Raw genomic sequence first — 20,580 nt, forward strand, 5'->3', positions numbered from 1 at the left:
TTATCCATACTTTTATCCGATTATTTCCCATCCACTCCTAAAATCACCTACATTCTTCAAGTATCAATTTTTTAAATGTATTAAACTGTTAATATCTATAGAAAATTCCTTATATTGTCATAAAAAACACCTTGAATGTTTATCAAGAGATCTTTCAGATTTAACAGTCAATAATTATTGCTCATCTTCAATAAATTAGCTTCATTAGCAATAAAACACTCTTTACAGCCAAAATTAAGGACTTATCGATTCTCTCTTTAATTTGTTCACTTCCATACTTAAAAATATTTTGTATAGTATGGAATTTTTAAATATAAAAGAATTGGATGCACAATTATACATCTACTTAAACAAGTACAATAGTAATAAGATATTCCCTATTTTACTATACGAAAGAAACACCAACAATAATTGTATCAACAAATTTATTGGTCTTAATAATCAATAATTCTTACATAATCTTACTCAGTAATTGTTGTTTTTGCTTATTAATCAACTTTTTTCCATCTACATTTAAAATTTCCTAAACTAGTTCTTTAAGATACAAATTTTTAAATGTACGCACACCTTCTCAACCATCAGGAGGAAAATGTAATATGTATTATACTGCTTAATAGAAAATAACATAGAAAATGTCAAAAATGGTTTATAAAAGTATATTGTTTTCTTTTGTCAGTCATTTTTCCTTAACAATATTCAATATCAAATGCATTAAACTCTTCATTGCCAACTATTTAACATTTATCAACTCCTCTATTCGGAATATTTACATGTAAAAAATAAGTTTTTTCGGTGTTACATCTACCTATCCATAAAAAATATGCAATATGCATTATACTACTAATTTAATAGAAAATTTTATCATAAAAAACAAACACCCTAGAGACATAATCAAAAGTCTACAAAACCATTTATAAAAAATGTGATAAGATTACTGATATTATGAATGGGGAAGACCCTATTTTATTATGAGAAACAGAAAGCACAATAACCCTGTTTATCAACGGTATTAACAGATTTATTGGCCAGTGATTCTCGATGAAAATTACTCAACATACATATGTAGTTAGAAGAAACTTCGGAATATTTGGTAAAATCTACCTTATAGCTTCTTCACCTCAACTCTCAACAACTGAAAAATGAAAAACACTTTTCATAAGAAAGAAACACCATTTTAACTCCAAAATGTTTATTAAATAGTTTATTAATTATAATCCTACTTAATATTAATCAATAATCGTTCTTTATTACTTATAAACGACTCCTTATATACAGCATTTTGCCACTTATATATTCCTCTGTTCAACCATTCCGTTTTCAAGTCTCATAGTCGAATGTCTAGAATATCATCAGAAATTATAGAAATAAAAGATATCTTATTTTATCATGCGTAAAAGAAAAACTATAAAATATGTAATAAACAGTTGTTTAAGTCTTTTTGTTTTTACTTTTTATTAACTCCTATTTAACCTAACTCAGTCTTGTTCATCATTGGTTATAGAAGAATCTTAATCGTCAACAGTTTGGATCTTATCGATTCTTCTCTTCAAATCTTCCCCATCCACACCTAAAAACTGCCTGCACTGTTCTTCTAAAGGAGAATTTTTGAATGTAAAAGAATATTTCCTTTCAAATGCACCGAGTAAAATACAATCGTACGTCCTGCAGCGGATCAAAGCCTCAATTACAGAATCTAATCTCCAATCTGCCGAGTCATCCAATCAAAATCGTTGAACGGCACATAAAGCAATGCAACGAAAAGGTTACTCGCGCATTCTGTGACTCCTCCTCAATAATAAACTCCCAGATTCGTGGACATTAATGTTTATATATATTGTATACGTCCCGTTCTTCCTAAGGTAATAGAATACAAGATTAAACGGCTTTAAATTTGAACGCTAAGATGGTGCCAGCCCGAATTTAATCCGCCCGGCTCTTATCTAAATAAGTTTGTTTGAACTGGAGCTGAAATAAAATATGTAATCTACGTGCATCCTGTGTTATAATTAACGTCTGCTTCGTAACTTTTCGACGACGACGAAACTATTCTATTTTGAATTAAAATCAACGTCACAAATTCACAATGTATTGTTCGTAACTCAAAACATCGTACCCAGTCGAATGACTCGTCACCTGGCAATGCCTGATTAGGATGTTAAACGGCCGGCAAATATTAATACGACTCTTTGGCATGCTACTGGGGTTTTTTCCACTATCGATCATTAGACACACAATAAGCCAGACGAGCCCCCCAGACTTCCTGTTTCGCATGTCAGACAATTACGTGGAAGACGCTATCAGCTCCCTTTTCTGTTCGGCCCCCAACTTCAAACAACTTCAACGTCTGAGACGAATAATAGGCCCCTCATCGCCGCGTTCATCACCCGAGAGCATTGCAAATAAAATGCTACTAAATCGTAATTCAGTTGCTCGAGGAAACTGATATTGATGTATTTTTTTTTCGTAATGAACAGATGGACGTATGAAGGTTGGACGAGATAAAAATGTTCTATTGATGTTGGGATGGTTAATTAATGCGAGCAATTTGTATCGGACAACCTTATGCGAGTTTGTGGTATGTGTTTCTGGTACCATTGACAATTATGTTAATTTTCAAGTGTAACAAATACATTATGCATGTACTGAGTCACATCTAAACAGTTCAAACACAAAGCATGAAAATTATGTTTTGGTTGTGCCAACGGAGATATTTGACGTGGAAATGTGTTTTATTGAAGGTAAGCAATAAAAATACATAACTTCGACTACTCAAATTCTTGATAACTGGAAGCAAATTGGTTGGCAGTGGCGTCCAGGGTGAAAATTATGTGTAACTCGAACTAAATATTTGGCACTTCTTCGATAAGTCGAATTTCCCCTGCCACAGGTAAACTCGAGGGTGTTCCTTTCCGACGATACCTGTCGTATGCCCAATCGGCAACAGTTCTAAGACCAATTATCGATTGATTAGACTAATGCCGGAAACTCAAACTACAATTTATTTTATGATATTTATATGATTACCACTTCCCAAATTCTAAATGGAAGTACTATTTACTAAGGGTTTTTCCAATTAAATGTTTTAAAGACAACCCCTACATTGGTAACGCTTATATTTAGCTATTAAGCTTCGTATAAAAAAACCTATGTATGAAAATGTCGACAAAATTATTCTGGAATGGTTTAATCATAGTTTTTTTGACAAACATAAATAACTGTATTTTTAAAATTAAAATAAAAACTTAAATAAATAATAAATAAAATTATAATAATATTTATTTTATTATGTATTACATATTTAATAGGTTTCAAAATGTTATTTTTGATAAGTGGAGTACTTTAGCAGTGTCTTTTGTAATATCTTGCTTAAATCATACTTGCATGGTACATACATACACATTTATAACTTTCTATGTACAGTATTGGCAGAATGTGGAGAAACTTTTTTAAAATTCAAATAATTGTTGTCCTGGTTACTATGTCCAAAAAAATGTATATTAAAAATTAAGTTCTCTTTATAAATATAACAATTACAAATAAAAAAAATAAAGAGTTTTACTGATGATTGTTTATTTTAAGCTGACAAAAAGTAGAGCTACTTTTGCTGTTTAAAGTTTTATTAATACAAATAAATTGTAATTAGCATTTTAATTAGTTCCACACTAATATATTGTAAAATTCCCATCATTATGAATAACTTCCACACACCTTTTTTCATGGAAAGCAATAGAATGTCTTATTTTGTTGTTCACTATCTTCCATAAGTTTTCTTTCAATGGAGTTTAGATCGGGAAATAGACATGGTCAGTTCATAACATTAATTTTTTCCCTTAAAAACCACTGCTTCAAATATTTTGAAGATTGCTTTTTACGTTTCTTGGAGAAACATTAATTCCAAGTTGTGTCCCATGTAGACCTTTTATTTTACTGGAACTCGAAAGGATTTTTTTTTGAAGTAGGATAAAATTTGTTTATCCTAAAACCTATTGATTTTTCTTGGCCTTCCAGTTTTATTTTTTCGTTCCACATTACCAAATCTTGAAAATTGTTGTAAAACACATGTTACAATCGAGGGATATTGATTTTTCTCTCTTCGGATTGAAAGAACCATACAATCCATCATTTTAATTCGGAAGATAATTTCTTTCCACGAGAAATTATATTAACTCTTTGATGTATGCTGTAAAAATAAAAATTATTGACGACTTTGTAGAGACTAGTGACATTTTGAGTAGAATAAAATATGTTTATCCTGAAACATGTTGGTTTTTCTTGGTTTTTCAATTTTATGTCTTTCTTCCACACTACGAAATCTTGAAAATTATTGTTATTTTGTAGTTATTAGTGACATTTAGTAAAAAGTTGCTCTACTTTTTGCCATCCGAATATTTAGTTTTTTGATTTGTAGCTAACAGAATCATTTTTAATACAAGAAATATTCACCGACATGTTTGTATACAGTGTGTTCATAATTGGTATATATTATATTAGATTTGCATATACAGGGGGGTAGCATATTTTTAAAGTTACTCTACTTTCTGCCAATATTGTATAAAATACATACTCCAAGCCTTGGAATTTTTTTGTGGTTCAAATTATCGAAGTTCCACTGTATGTGAACATTTTTGTAGAAATTGTCATCATAAAAATCATACTTTTTATAGTTACAGGTAGATTGAAGATAAAATGTAATTTTCCTGCATTACTCCTCTAAATTAGAGGTCACATCATTATAATCATATTAGATTTTCCGTTAAAAACCGATGTGAAAAGGAAACAGGAAACAAATGTAGATAAAGGTAGATGTGCAACAATATGATGTTTAATAGAAACTTCTAACTTAAATTCAAGTAATGTCTAATACCCTTCAACAAGATGAAACTTCCATAACTAACTTGAGAAGCTTTTGTTACATTTGTAGCAACTTGTTTCAAAATATATTTATGTATTGATTAGAGACAAGAGTTCTTACAAAGAATATCAATCAAACAAGGGCTTCTTTTAGCTTTCCGGTGCTTTGTAGCCCATTAGTATTGATTACAGAAGCTTTCCAGCAATTAGTAGTCGTTGATAAATCCCACTGATTCCCTCCGTCAATCAAAATTGATAAAAATTCGTTTTGGCATGGCCATTTGTAACCACAGGTTCTAAACAACAACATTAAGTAAGTAACAGATGATTCATAATAGAGCACACAATCAATGTTGAATAAATCAACCGACATTGTTTACACAAGCATCTCCGCGACGCAACTCACCAACAATAACAGTAGTGCATCCCTCCTTGATCTCCTGCGTGGTATTATTCCCAACGGCCAGGAAATCGGAGAGGGACAAAGAGGACGCGATCAGCTTCCGTTTCTCCTCGAAATTCAAATAATCCAGGCTGTTACTCCTGGTGGGCGCCACGATGGCCACCGTCTTCATTTTCTGTTGGCCGCCGTTGCCCTTCTCGTGCACGGCCGGCGCGTTCGGGGAGATGTACACATCTCCGATGCGGACGGACATCACACAACGTACGAAAAAAAATAAACCGTGTATAAAAATCCAACCGGCACTGGACCCGTACTCACATACCTCGCAGGTAAACACCTGTGGAGGCCGTTTCAGAACCGGAGGGTCGGGTTCGGAGGGACCATGGCCGTACACACAAAAACAACCACCCGGCCGGCGTGTACACACGGGCCCGCAACACAAAACACGATGACGACGAAACGGACACGTTCGGTGCGACGCGACGAGTACGCGACTCGTACGAACTGAACGGTGAGTCGCTCGCTCGGCGTCAGACTCGTCGAGTCGCCGATCCCCTCTACGTCGGACGGCCCGACCGGTTCGTAGGTGCGTCCTCGTCTGGCACGCGCCGTCCGACGGAGAGGTCCGAACGCGACGTGGCGTCGATCGTGAGCAGCCGGCCTGTGCGTGTAACTATGGTGATGTGCATTCTCGTTCGGCCGATCTCCGTTCACTGCGTTGCCGGTGCCTCTAACCCCGGTGCAAGGGAATTCATCCCTCCAGTGGCGCGACCGAAACAGGTGCAATGTTGAGGAATGGGGGACGACGATACAAACACAAGTGGACTGTGGGCTTCGGGGCACGTCGAATGTTGGAACTTGCACTTTTATTCGAATATGAACTTGCGCTAATCTGGCGATTGGCATCTGGATTTATTGCACCGTTCGATGGATGGACGAAACCGCTCATCATTGGTTTATTGCAGTTGTAAATCCAATGCGGAGGCACCGATAACGAAAATGTTAACTTTGTTCACCAATAAGCTAGTTTTGTTCACGTAATAAAAAATAATGGATGCATTTTTAGAATTTTACCATATTTATTACTAAAATTAGTGCTTTATGAATTTAATCAAATAAATTTGACTTAAAATGAAATTAAATTTATTGGAAAATAATAATTATTTTGTATATAATGATAACACAACATCTGGATAGAAATCAGCGAATGAACATTTTTTGATAAGAAAAAATCTAAAATTTTATTTATTACGTAGTTAATCATTTTTTTTTCTTTAATAAAAAATTTTGTTATACCCTTCTCATAATATTGAAAAAAAGCAACAAAAATAACTATAAATTTAAGATAATTAATTAAATAAATTTTTAAACAAAAATTACATTACACCATTCTACTCAAATTAAGTTTATGGTTTTTTTTTAATTTGGAAGGAATATTTAGATTAATTGAATTTATTTGAATTTAATTATAGACTTTTTGGTTAAATCGAAGAATTTTTGTTTTTGTTGATTTTATACAAATAAAGTTACTGATTTTATAGTTAGTAATAGTCATAATATAGTTTAAATTTTTATAGTGTAAATTTACTGCTTCATATTGTTAAAAATTGACAGATTCTTTATTTCATTGATTTTATTCAAAATTAAATGAATGAATAAATTTAATTACAAATGGAGTAGTTTAAATTTAGTTGCATTTATTCACATTTAGTTATAGATTTTATCATTAAAAATTGAGGCAATTGTTCAAATTTAATTTGAATTTTATAATTAAAAATTGAGGGATTCTTAATTTAATTGAATTTATTCAAATTTAGCTATTGATTTTATAGTTAAAATTAATGTATTTTATAGATCAAAATTAAAAAACTTTTATTTTAGATGAACTATTTATTTTATACTTCAATAGAACACTTTTTATTTTAGTTGCGTTAATTAAAATTCAGTTATTAATTATATAATTGAAAATATTATATTAATTTATATTGAGTTTTTTTAAATTTAGTTATTTATCTTATAGCCAAAATTAATATTTTTTATTTTAGTTGCAATTATTTAAATTCAGCTTTTGGTTTTATTAGTGGAAATTGAAAGATTTTTAATTTGGAGGATTTGATTATTGATTTTATAGTTAAAATTGTAGAATTTTTAATTGAGTTGCGTTTATTCTAAATTATCTTTGGATTTTATTGTTGAAGATTGAAGAATTTTTAATTTAGAATAGTTTATACAAATATAGTTACTGATTGTATAGTTAAAAATTGAAAAAATTTTAATTTATTCGAATTTATTCAAATTTAGTTACTAATTTTACAGTAAAAATTGAGGAATTTTTAATTGAATTACGTTTATTCTAAATTATCTTTTGATTTTATTGTTGAAAATTGAGGGATTTTTATTTTACATAAATTTATTAAAATATGATTACTAATTTTATAGTTAAAACTTTTAATCTAATTAAATTTATCAAATTTAATTATTGATTTTATAATTAAAATTGTGGAATACTCAAGTGAGTTATGTTTATTCAAATTAAGTTATTGATCTTATAGTTAAAAATTGAGAAATTTTTAATTCAATTGTGATTATTCTAAATTATCTTTTGATTTTATTGTTGAAAATTGAGGGATTTTTATTTTAGATAAGTTTATTAAAATATGATTACTGATTTTATAGTTAAAAATTTTAATCTAATTGAATTTAATGAATTTAATTATAGATTTTATAATTAAAATTGTGGAATTTTCAAGTGAGTTACGTTTATTCATATTTAACTTTTAATTTATTAGTTAAAAAGTGAGAAAATTTTAATTGACTTGCGTTTATTCAAACTTAGATTTCGATTTTATTGTTGAAAATTGAGGGATTTTTAATTCAGAGGAGTTTATACAAATATAGTTTCTGATTTTATAGTTAAAAATTGAGGAATTTTCAATTGAATTACATTTATTCTCAATTATCTTTTGATTTTATTGCTGAAAATTAAGAGATTTTTATTTTAGATAAGTTTATTAAAATATGATTACTGATTTTATAGTTAAAAATTTTAATCTAATTTAATTTATCAAATTTTCAAATGAGTTACGTTTATTGAAATTTAACTTTTGATTTAATAGTTAAAAAGAGAGAAAATTTTAATTTAATTGCGTTTTTTTTAAATTTAGTTATTAATTTTATAATTAAAAGTTGGGATTTTTAAATTAGGCGAGTTCATTCATCATCAATTTTCTAATTGAAGTAACTAATCAATAAAAGGTAATCTACAAAATAATTTAACTCATCGTGAGAAAACAGCCAATTAAAATTTAACTTAAATCTATTATAAGTGATTATTTAATATAAATTGTATGATATAAAATTACTCAGTGAAACTTTACCATTTAAAAAAGTTGAATATTTCTGTATAGTTTATTATTATCGTATGTAATAGATAGCATGTATGTAAATAAATCAGTCTTGCTTTGGTAATAATATAAAAAATTTGCAACAAAAAATAATTAGGCGTTTCTAAGAATGTTACAGTTTATTGTTTAACATTTTTTACATAATCATACATTTTTCATGTACATATTTCTTAATGAGTCCATAATTATTTTCAAAGTAATAATGAATATATCAAGCAAACAAATTTATACAATTTCTCATCAAAGTGTTAAATATAATTTGTAACAAAAATGCGGAAACTTTCATTTTGTAATTACATCTCAACGTAACAATCAACGTGAGCATTAATTATTTTATTAATTAAAAATATTATTGCACCATATGTTCACGTAGAAAAACTACATTATTAGTTCAGTTAAAATTTGAGCTACTTTCCATTTTATTCGGTACGCCACTGACATTTCAAACACAAAATGCACGTACGTAATAAAAGTGCTCTTTAGCTTACCCCACACCTGATAACTCTGGTCTGATGGACCGCATTATTTATGGGACTCGGGGGTTTAAATCTTTTTAACAGAGACCGATCCATAAAATCATCATAATACCGACATGAAAAAAACAGTTAACTGATCACGTTTCAAAAATGAACTTAATCCACCCCAAATTATATCCACGTTTTTAAACACGGACGTAATGTGACAAAATAGAACGTAAGTTTGCAACATTTTAACTTAATTAAGTTAGATTCCAGTTTAGAATGTAAAATCGTTAACACACAAAACAATACAACATTAAATCCGTAGATTAACAACTATGATTGTATGAAATTAAATTCGTTCCAAATTATCGCATTAATAGATGATTTAGAAACATAAAGGAAACGCTGAATTATTTAATTTCACATATTTCATCCGAACTCGATTAAAACTTGTTAAATGACGTTCAGCTACGCTCAGAAACAATGGCTCCAAACAAATGAGATTTACGAAATTAAATCACATTTAGTGCGTCCATGTTTGTACGAAAGAGAAAAAGAAAACATTAGAACCCAAATCGAATTCATTACTTTAAATGACACTTTCTTTAAGGTCCATTTACCAAACACCCGTAAGCATCAATTATAATCAACTTTAAAACCTATCCAATTTATTTTCCTGTTGGCCGAGACATTTGCAAAATTGATAGGGAACCGAATATGATACACTAATAAATAAGTAAGTAAAACCAACCTTGAAGATGTAATTATAATAATTGTGATTGCTTCTATTAACTTACCGTCAGCATTTTGTGACTCATCGCACGTACCTGAAACAAATAAAATTATTAAATTCGTGTTGTGCGAATACGGGATATGCATATTTTAAAGTTATTTAATATTAATTAAAATTTCCAATGTACTCGCACGGAAATAAAATTAAACAGTTTTTTTTTTGCTTTAGTTAACTGCGTCCCAGCAACAAAATAATTGCTTCATTTTCTATTTGTGTAATTATATATTAATTCCCTTATCATTTATTCTGTTTTAATTTAAAACTTTTAATAGTTATCGGCGAGTTCGTTAAAACGGGCTGATATTTATTCTGGTGCCACCATGTTTTGTCATTAGTGTTGCAAAATGCATTTCAAACTGCTGGTAACTATAGTGTCCTTAAGCATAATAAATTGTAAGTTTTGATATTAAAGTATTCAGCGGTGAAATTAAGAAAAAACAACAATTTTAGGTGCTCATGCTGCTCTAGAAATAGAGGAGAGATATAACGATGCCAGCGAGTAAGCTTTTTTAACTTTCCTTAACGAAACAATTTTTTAAACCACTTATATAAATGTTTTTTTTCTATTAATAAACCAAATTGTAGTGCCTGGGGTGTGTGGATCAGAAATGAGCACGATAAATACTGGGACAACATAACAACGAAAGAGGAAGCCAAAGAGAGGAACCAAGTATGTGGCGATTACGCGTACGGAAAAGGTGATGCCGCAACCTGGAAGACATATGGGTACTTGATATCGACGGTGTGGTTCAGAAGTCGTGCCGCCATTGACGACGTCTTCAGTACTTGGCACAGCTTCAACAGCAAATACATCTACGCCTATCTTTTGTGCTACAAAAGTCCTGATGCTTATTTGTACATTAAAAAAGTTGATTTTTAAATAAAAATTACCGAAAATTTTGGTAAAATACATGGTACTGTTTCTTAATGTTTGAGAGCCCCCTACAATTCAGATTCCTTAATGAAACAATTTTTTAAACCACTTATAATATATAATTTTTTTTTATTAATAAACCAAATTGTAGTGCCTGGGGTGTGTGGATCAGAAATGAGCACGACAAGTACTGGGACAACATAACAACGAAAGAGGAAGCCAAAAAGAGGAACCAAGTGTGCGGCGATTACACGTACGGAAAAGGTGATGCCGCGACCTGGAAGACATATGGGTATGTCGACGGTGTGGTTCAAAAGTCGTGCCGCTATTGACGACGTCTTCAGTACTTGGCACAGCTTCAACAGCAAATACATCTACGCCTATCTTTTGTGCTACAAAAGTCCCGATGCTTATTTGTACATTAAAAAATTTGACTTTTAAATAAAAATTAACGAAAATTTTGGCAAAATACATGGTACTGTTCCTTAATGTTTGAGAGCCCCCTACAATTCAGATTCCTTAATGAAACAATTTATTAAACCACTTATAATATATAAATGTTTTCTATCAATAAACCAAATTGTAGTGCCTGGGGTGTGTGGATCAAAGATGAGCACGGCAAGTACTGGGACAACATAACAACGAAAGAGGAAGCCAAAGAGAGGAACCAAGTATGCGGCGATTACGCGTACTGAAAAAGTGATGCCGCGACCTGGAAGACATATGGGTACTTGATATCGACGGTGTGATTCAGAAGTCGTGCCGCCATTGACGACGTCTTCAGTACTTGGCACAGCTTCAACAGCAAATACATCTACGCCTATCTTTTGTGCTACAAAAGTCCCGATGCTTATTTGTACATTAAAAAATTTGACTTTTAAATAAAAATTAACGAAAATTTTGGCAAAATACATGGTACTGTTCCTTAATGTTTGAGAGCCCCCTACAATTCAGATTCCTTAATGAAACAATTTATTAAACCACTTATAATATATAAATGTTTTCTATCAATAAACCAAATTGTAGTGCCTGGGGTGTGTGGATCAAAGATGAGCACGGCAAGTACTGGGACAACATAACAACGAAAGAGGAATCCAAAGAGAGGAACCAAGTATGCGGCGATTACGCGTACGGAAAAGGTGATGCCGCGACCTGGAAGACATATGGGTATTTGATATCGACGGTGTGGTTCAGAAGTCGTGCCGCCATTGACGACGTCTTCAGTACTTGGCACAGCTTCAACAGCAAATACATCTACGCCTATCTTTTGGGCTACAAAAGTCCCGATGCTTAATTTATACATTAAAAAATTTGACTTTTAAATAAAAATTAACGAAAATTTTGGCAAAATACTTGGTACTCTTTTTTAATGTTTGAGAGCCCCCTACAATTCAGATTCCTTAATGAAACAATTTATTAAACCACTTATAATATATAAATGTTTTCTATCAATAAACCAAATTGTAGTGCCTGGGGTGTGTGAATCAAAGATGAGCACGACAAGTACTGGGACAACATAACAACGAAAGAGGAAGCCAAAGAGAGGAACCAAGTATGCGGCGATTACGCGTACTGAAAAAGTGATGCCGCCACCTGGAAAGCATAAGGGTACTTGATATCGACGGTGTGGTTCAGAAATCGTGCCGCCATTGACGACGTCTTCAGTACTTGGCACAGCTTCAACAGCAAATACATCTACGCCTATCTTTTGTGCTACAAAAGTCCCGATGCTTATTTGTACATTAAAAAATTTGACTTTTAAATAAAAATTAACGAAAATTTTGGCAAAATACATGGTACTGTTCCTTAATGTTTGAGAGCCCCCTACAATTCAGATTCCTTAATGAAACAATTTATTAAACCACTTATAATATTTAAATGTTTTCTATCAATAAACCAAATTGTAGTGCCTAGGGTGTGTGGATCAAAGATGAGCACGACAAGTACTGGGACAACATAACAACGAAAGAGGAAGCCAAAGAGAGGAACCAAGTGTGCGGCGATTACGCGTACTGAAAAAGTGATGCCGCCACCTGGAAAGCATAAGGGTACTTGATATCGACGGTGTGGTTCAGAAGTCGTGCCGCCATTGACGACGTCTTCAGTACTTGGCACAGCTTCAACAGCAAATACATCTACGCCTATCTTTTGTGCTACAAAAGTCACGATGCTTATTTGTACATTAAAAAATTTGACTTTTAAATAAAAATTAACGAAAATTTTAGCAAAATACATGGTACTGTTTTTTAATGTTTGAGAGTCCCCTACAATTCAGATTCCTTAATGAAACAATTTATTAAACCACTTATAATATATAAATGTTTTCTATCAATAAACCAAATTGTAGTGCCTGGGGTGTGTGGATCAGAAATGAGCACGACAAGTACTGGGACAACATAACAACGAAAGAGGAAGCCAAAGAGAGGAACCAAGTATGCGGCGATTACGCGTACGGAAAAGGTGATGCCGCGACCTGGAAGACATATGGGTACTTGATATCGACGGTGTGGTTCAGAAGTCGTGCCGCCATTGACGACGTCTTCAGTACTTGGCACAGCTTCAACAGCAAATACATCTACGCCTATCTTTTGGGCTACAAAAGTCCCGATGCTTAATTTATACATTAAAAAATTTGACTTTTAAATAAAAATTAACGAAAATTTTGGCAAAATACATGGTACTATTTCTTAATGTTTGAGAGCCCCCTACAAGAGTCTGAGTAGTGAAGTTTTAAGGTTTGTAGATTAGAAACTTTGCGGCCTAGTATCAAAGTAACTATTTCATTTTCTTTTACACAATTAATTCACTTTTTCTTTAGCCGCGTTGGGCACTTTTTGGTAGGAGAAAATCTTATGGGTTCGCGTCACCGACATGCTTGTCCTTCTTATGTTAAGAAAAAGTTGTTGATTAGGCTGGTAAACTATGTGTCTGACGACGTTTCAACAGGTACCCGAAAACTAGATCTTAAGAATAAAATCCCGTAACTAGAGGGTGAGTTACAGCTATACATTTGGGAGTATTTGGTTTTGTTAAAGGCCTCCATCAAAGCCAAAAATATCAATATCAATAACTGTTTTGAAAGTGGAGGGTTCATAGAGGAGAATGCAATCTGAAAGGAATCTCTATATAACAAAAGTGTGTAAACTGAAAAATAGCCTTTCCTAACAAATAATAATAGATAAAATGTGTTTTTAGAAGTGAAAACTTCTTTTGCCACTTTGGGAACTTTTTGATAGGGAAATATGCGCCCGCGTCATTGCTTGCACCTTAGACACTTTTTAGATGGGTGAAATCTCATGCGTTCGCGTCACCGACATGCTTATACCAGTATATCTATAGTTATACAGTTGACGTATAGTGCTGTGTATATCTTATAAGTGAAATTGAATGGAAATAATGAAAAATTTATTTAAATATGTCCAATGATCGAAATCTCAGTACTACAAAACATAAAACGACATTCGATGCCGCTTTTACGCTATTCTTAGATAAATTTAAATCAAATATTATCATTTCTTACTTTAGTCACCATAAGCCTATTGTATCTTATTTAGAACAAAATAAAATAATTGTAAGTACAAAAAGTCTAAGTATTTTTGAAATTAATGATACAAATAGTATCCATAAATAATATGATTGTATATTAATTGTTATTTCAATTGAATTGTATTTATATTTTATCATGATCTTGTACAACCCGAAATATATTTAAATAATAAAAAAAACATATAAACATGCATAAAATTATTGCTAGGAGTGTCAATAGATGTGAAAACCAGATTGATAAATTTAATTCATACATTATGTTTGATTAAGTTTTCACTTTTATCGACAGTCTCTATAACTGCCAACTTTTTTAAATATTTATTTATATCAGAACCTAACCTAACAATAGTTATCGATATTAATATTACATTTAAAAGAGTTGATTATCAAATAAAATATACACGAATTTTGGCCAAGCCAGATATGGTACTGATTCTTAAACTTTGATTCCCTCCTACAATCCAGAGTTTGAATTGTTTTCAGATTTATATATCGGAAACTTCGCAGTCTAGCATCAAAATAAGCACTTCATTTTCTATTTGTGTAATTATATTAAATTTTATAAAACTTAAATTTTCTTACTAATCATTAAATATTAAAATAATAAATGGCACATAAAATTTTACTAATATTGAATTAAACTTTATTGCATAAGTAATATGGATTAGGGTAGAGGACAACTACTGGGACGAAAAAATAATGAAGGAGATGGAACCAAGTGTGTGACAATTACGGATTCAGAAAGGCTGGTCCTGTGACCTGGAAAACTTGTGGTACTTAATATCAACAGCGTGGTTCAGAAGTTGTACCGCCATTGACAACGTTTTTAGTACCTCAACTTCAACATCTAATATACCTTTGCTTATTTGTGCATTAAAAAGTACTAACCAAAGATATTGTATTGTTTCTGAAAGTTTGACACACTTTGACTTTAACACAACCCACTATTTAAATGGTGAAGTTTCAAGCTTTGTAGTTCGGAAACTTCGCTTTAATTGTAAACGAGATTTACTAAACCGAGAATATTATTTGCCTAAGCTCGTGTTACAGAAGCAAGCGACATAAGAAAACCCACGCAAGATCGATGCAACGAAGAAATTAGTTTAATTAACAAGAAATTACATTATTCATCGTACGTCACCAATAAATTTGTAAACAACTGGACCTAATTTTTTTCGACATGCCACATCGGCTCGCTGGAACTTAATTAAAGTTCTTTTTTCCCCTTACATGTAATACTTAATCCTATCCATTTCAATTAAGTTTTTTCTCCCGTATACGCACGAGGAGTTTAATAAATAATGGAGCATTGTCTGCGCACCGTGATAACTTAGCAAAGAAAAAAGTTCAACCTCCTTAATCATACTCTGAGAATTTCATAACAAAAACAACAGCCACAATTCATCCGGGTTCCACTAAATCACTCCCAGATTAAACAATTCCCCCAGGTTAATTAGCTTAACGTACCGAATTTAAGAAATCCCCCCACAGGTAACCGTGCGGTCGCAAATACAGAGGACGATGGCTTTGATGCTCCGGTTTTTTGCGCCTTTGTCTCAGTTTCAAAGGGTTTTTTTCAGTGCAGGCGCCCTTTGAAAAAAGTGCATGCACGAAACAATGCAATTCCCCTTTAATCCGGATAATATCTGTACATATTGTCGACACTTTTGCACAAAAGTGCCATTCGTCGGCCCGTAATTGTGTTTAGTTGCATTTTAAATTCTTCCACCGTCGTTTAAACGAAAAACAGAGGCAGTCAATTCACCTCATTTTTTTCATCGATATCTGCATGTAAAGTATTAAAATTCACGGAGGTATCTGGTTCATGCGAATCGGAAAAGTTTTCGTGCCCATGATGAAATTTCTCCGTCTAACATTACACGGAATAAAACATGATATAAGCTCCGATGAAATGAGAAGCGAAAAAATTAAGACATCACTGTAGTGGAACTACGTACAGTTTCGAAGTAGCTGAAGTTTGTTTACGTACGGATATTTACCAGGTTGCCTGGCGGTAGGAGGTTGTAAATATTTTTGTTTTTACTGCACCATTAAACTGTGCTCAGTATAGATAATTCGTAGAAGGAATTTGGTCTGATGAAAACAAACTGCACCGGTGCATTTTTAACGAAAACGTCCGCAAAAATTCGATGAATGACATCAATATTTACAATTCATAAAAGATTCGTTATCAGCCGTGTAAACATGATTAGTAATTAATTTGGACGCCTCGTTTGAATAATTTCAGGTTAACTTATCACGTATCAGTGTCACACTCATGATTTTGTGTGTCGGAGACCTTAATTAAAAAATAATGTGACGCAGGATGGGTGTTATCGAATTATACGTGTACAGGGTACTCCAAATTGGTTCACTGATTTTGATTGTTATTACTATTTCCAAACAAAAAAACTGACTTAAGTCAGTCCAACGCAATGTTTTTAAGGTTAAAATGTTATGATAATATAAGTGTTTCAAATAGGAACCTAATGATAGACAATTATGATCCTAATATCTAACAAAATTTACCACAAATATGATGGATAAAATTAACCTTTCCAAAAACATATAATCTGTAATTTACTATATAATGTTTAAATAAGAAATAATGGTCAATTTTGAGATAATTAGTATTGTTGTCTAATACATATACAATGTAATTGATAATTTATTAGTTGTAAAATTTCTATTTTACATACAATTACATAATATAATTTACGACAAATATTCTCAAATGGAAATTCTAATTGAATTGGCCTTTTAATTGTTGAAAAAATCAAGCTTTTCAAACATACTTATTTTATAATTTATTATATTATGCTTATATAAGATATAACGGTATTTTTGGCAAATTTCGAAATAATAAATATTAAACATTAAATCATTAAAAACCCAATTTTATATTCACTAAAGTTACAAAAACATGTGACACAATTACTATTTTCCAAACAAAGCATCAGTGGTTAAGACACATTAACAATATCTTAACCAATATCATATTTTTCTTGAAACAAATCAACTTTTCCAAAAATATATAATTTGTAATATATTATGTTGAAATGAAAAATAATGATAATTTGAGGTAATTGATATTGTTATGTATTATACATAACATAGAAAGTGAAACAGATAATTCATTAGGTTTATATTCTTAAAAACCCAATTTTATATTCACTAAAGTTACTTTCATAAAAAACTAAAATCATAGTTAAATTTAATTTGATATATTTCAAATTGTATATTTTTTGAAAGTTACATTCACTAAAGTTTGTCAAATTATTGATGTAATTACGAAATTTCTTACAATTATTAATTAAAATATTCTCATAATTCATTTCCCAAATATCATATTGGTACCTTTAACAGAAATTCTTCTCTCCACATGTTTCACAAACGATTTTATAAAAAATCTCGAAATTTACCAAAAATGTCCTCAAATCGTAGATTAAATATAATTTAATATATTTCAAATTGTGTACTTCTTGAAAGTTATATTCACTACAGTAACAAAAACTTTTGTTGTAAGTACTAATTTCTTTCAAATTATTAATTATTAAAAAATGTTTATAATATTTTTCTCAAGTATCAAATTTGGTACCTGTAGCATAAAAAAAATTTTGAAATTTACCAAAATACCCTCATATCTCAGTTAAATATAAATTTATATATCTCAACTTATATATTGTTTGAAGGTTATATTTACTAAAGTAACAAAAATTTTTGATTTAATAATAATTTTTAAATAAATTATTAAGATATACTCATAATAGTTTTTTTATAATATCATATTTGATAAAAAATTCCTTTCTTCTTATATGACTTTATAAAAAATCTCGAAATTTACCAAAAATATTCTTATATCTTCTCAAATTATACAGTAGTAAAAGAGTATGATCCATCTGAATCCTGAAAGAGACATCACGTACAATAGAGACAGTAAGTTTCACACTATGAGACAGACTTCAACTGTCATGCATGATGTCTCTCTCTAAATTCACACGGGTCAAACGCTTTTTCTACTGTATATTGTTTGAAAGCTACATTTACTAAAGATATAAAATAATAATTTTTATTCAAATTATTAAAATATACTCATAATAGTTTTTTTCTAATATCATATTTGTTAAAAAATTTCTTTCTTATTATATGACTTTATAAAAAATTCGAAATTTACCAAAAATATTCTCATAACTTATTTAAATGTATAATTTAATGTTTAATGTTTACTTTAGTCGACAATTTACAGGTAAATTCAATTATGGTTTTCATTTGAAATAAAATTAAATTTACTTTACTTAAGGAAGTGCCTGTAGAATTTTTTAAGCATGTCAAACACCATTAATTAATAGTAATTACACTTTTTGAAATCGACCAAATATCAGTTTTCATACATGTTAGCTTACGTCATCATCTTCACCGATGGACCGATGCGACGGGCTCACATCTATTTAGACTATTTTGTTTTGTAAACAAATCTGAAGGATTTGTTTATATTTGATAATCGGGGCAGTTGTTAAGAAAGAACCGGACAGTCAAGCTTTAGATGTCGAGGGTTAAACTACGTTTGTTGTAATAAAGCGTATTATTGTGAATTTAGTGTTTCAATCAAACTAAAAAGACAGATTAACAGTCGCTAATCTATCATACATATTTCAAATAATCAGAGATGTGGATTGAGGCAATCAACATTTAAAAAATTTGAAGCCTTAACAGTCAAAATCAAATCTTTGGAACTAACCTGTACAAAATCTGGTAGACCAAATAATCTGGTTTTATGTTGGCGAAGCGCCAATAATGATACGATATGAAATATTACATCCACACAATAATATGTTTTATAGTTTTTATTTATATATTTGCTTCCGATAAATACTAGACGATAAGATTGTAATGCACAGTTAAATTAAATATGAGCATACTTTCCTTTTGACGTGAGCAAACTGGAATTTCTTTCGCACTACGTGTAAAAAATGTGTATTTAATATTTAACAAGAATTTTCGGTTGAATTTATTTAAATTATACAATTAATTCAAATGACAAATCAAAATCTAATAATCTACATATAACTTTACGACACCTATTTATAGTATTACATTATTATAGTTTGTTGAATTGACCACTTTTTAATAGTATAAGTAAGATTTTTATATTAACAACATGAACATACCAATTTCGCTGTCATCATCTTTATCATAATAAGAAAGACTTCTATAAAAACTCGAATCACTGACAACGCTTCTACTGCAATTTTCCACGGATTTCGACCTATATTTTTTGCGTAAAAGTGACATTATTCACGTCTGTTTCAACACTGAACATGAAATCAAATCTCGTGTCTATCTATCTTATCAGTGTGTAGTCATAATATCAGATAACACATAAACTACCAAAAATGCTGTTTATTTATGTACCCAAGCAACAAATTCAATTTTAAATAAATTAACCAATACGTACTTAGTTCCCCGAAATAAATGTACGTGCAAAAATACACAGATTAAAATTTGATTAGATAGCCCCCGCAACCGAATACCTTCGTCATTAATAATCAAGTAATTAAACATCAACTAATAACAGTTTCCTAACCCGTGTAATCCGACAATTTAACATTTTTATCCCCTCGCGTCGTCGCTGACACTTTGTTCAATTATCCAAAACAAACATTGACATACCGCCTTCCGCATTAACGTCAACATCCACATCTGCACTAAACAGCCCACTCAGTTTTCGTCTAGATCTCCACCTTTTTAGCACAGACATTTTCACCAGCGTAAAAACACCTTCAAACTGATTTATGTTTTTTAGTCTTATCACCAATGATAAGAAAGTCGATTATGATACGTTAAAGGTTCACAATGAATTGTTATCGATTACACTATTTCTAAGATAATGTCTAGGCGACCGTCCGTAATAGGATGAAATGCAGTCCGAACAACGTTTGGACGTAAGGCTTCTTTTACCCCGACACCGCATTTTAAAACGAGAACTGCAAACATTGTGTAAACGGGAGCATTTCCTTATCTTAATATTTTTATGCGCCACTCCGGATTTCATGAACGTCACCGCGAATTTTCTACAGGCAATTATAAAAGGGATGGCGGTCAATGGTGGCGCGAATAAATACGAAAAGATTGCCGAGTTTCCGGCTGTTTAATTTCGGCTAATTACTAAGAAAGAACGGGAATTGGCATTGTTCCAAATTAGCCTACTAAAATTATTTCAATGTGTTTCAATGAATGGGGGTTTTTCC

At 31.1% G+C, this 20,580-nt stretch overlaps 2 protein-coding genes across 12 annotated transcripts in view; one reads left to right on the plus strand and one right to left on the minus strand.

Annotated features, from left to right (window-relative positions):
* Positions 1-20,580, minus strand: part of LOC109601946 (phosphatase and actin regulator 3) — a 132,857-nt gene that overhangs the window by 100,807 nt on the left and 11,470 nt on the right. For 3 of the 10 annotated variants that reach the window (XM_049968155.1, XM_049968157.1, XM_049968156.1), the window contains exon 1: positions 5,258-5,898. In XM_049968155.1, the coding sequence (XP_049824112.1) occupies positions 5,258-5,507 (250 nt within the window). In that variant the 5' untranslated portion in view covers positions 5,508-5,898. Of the gene's footprint in view, positions 1-5,257; positions 5,899-9,916; positions 9,947-19,500; positions 19,617-20,002; positions 20,173-20,580 lie in introns of those variants that run through there. The other 7 variants (XM_049968158.1, XM_049968161.1, XM_049968162.1 and 4 more) reach the window with 6 other exon arrangements.
* LOC126265725 (uncharacterized) lies at positions 10,199-11,257 on the plus strand. 2 transcript variants are annotated; one of them, XM_049968171.1, is made up of 3 exons: positions 10,199-10,305; positions 10,363-10,411; positions 10,938-11,257. In XM_049968171.1, exons 1-3 carry the CDS (start codon positions 10,257-10,259, stop codon positions 11,116-11,118), a joined length of 279 nt encoding a protein of 92 aa, XP_049824128.1. In that variant the 5' UTR covers positions 10,199-10,256; the 3' UTR covers positions 11,119-11,257. The 2 variants fall into 2 exon arrangements, with proteins under 2 accessions (XP_049824128.1, XP_049824127.1); XM_049968170.1 differs by lacking the exon at positions 10,938-11,257 and adding an exon at positions 10,498-10,824.

Source organism: Aethina tumida, chromosome 5 (genome assembly GCF_024364675.1).
Source record: "Aethina tumida isolate Nest 87 chromosome 5, icAetTumi1.1, whole genome shotgun sequence".
NCBI lineage: Eukaryota > Metazoa > Arthropoda > Insecta > Coleoptera > Nitidulidae > Aethina > Aethina tumida.

What these genes read in the sequence shown, in the direction of transcription:
- LOC126265725 (XM_049968170.1), top strand. Translation starts at nt 10,257, where the DNA reads ATGCATTTCAAACTGCTGGTAACTATAGTGTCCTTAAGCATAATAAAT. An exon ending in GTCCTTAAGCATAATAAATT is followed by an intron (nt 10,306 to 10,362) that starts GTAAGTTTTGAT and finishes CAACAATTTTAG; the next exon opens with GTGCTCATGCTGCTCTAGAA. An exon ending in AGATATAACGATGCCAGCGA is followed by an intron (nt 10,412 to 10,497) that starts GTAAGCTTTTTT and finishes ACCAAATTGTAG; the next exon opens with TGCCTGGGGTGTGTGGATCA.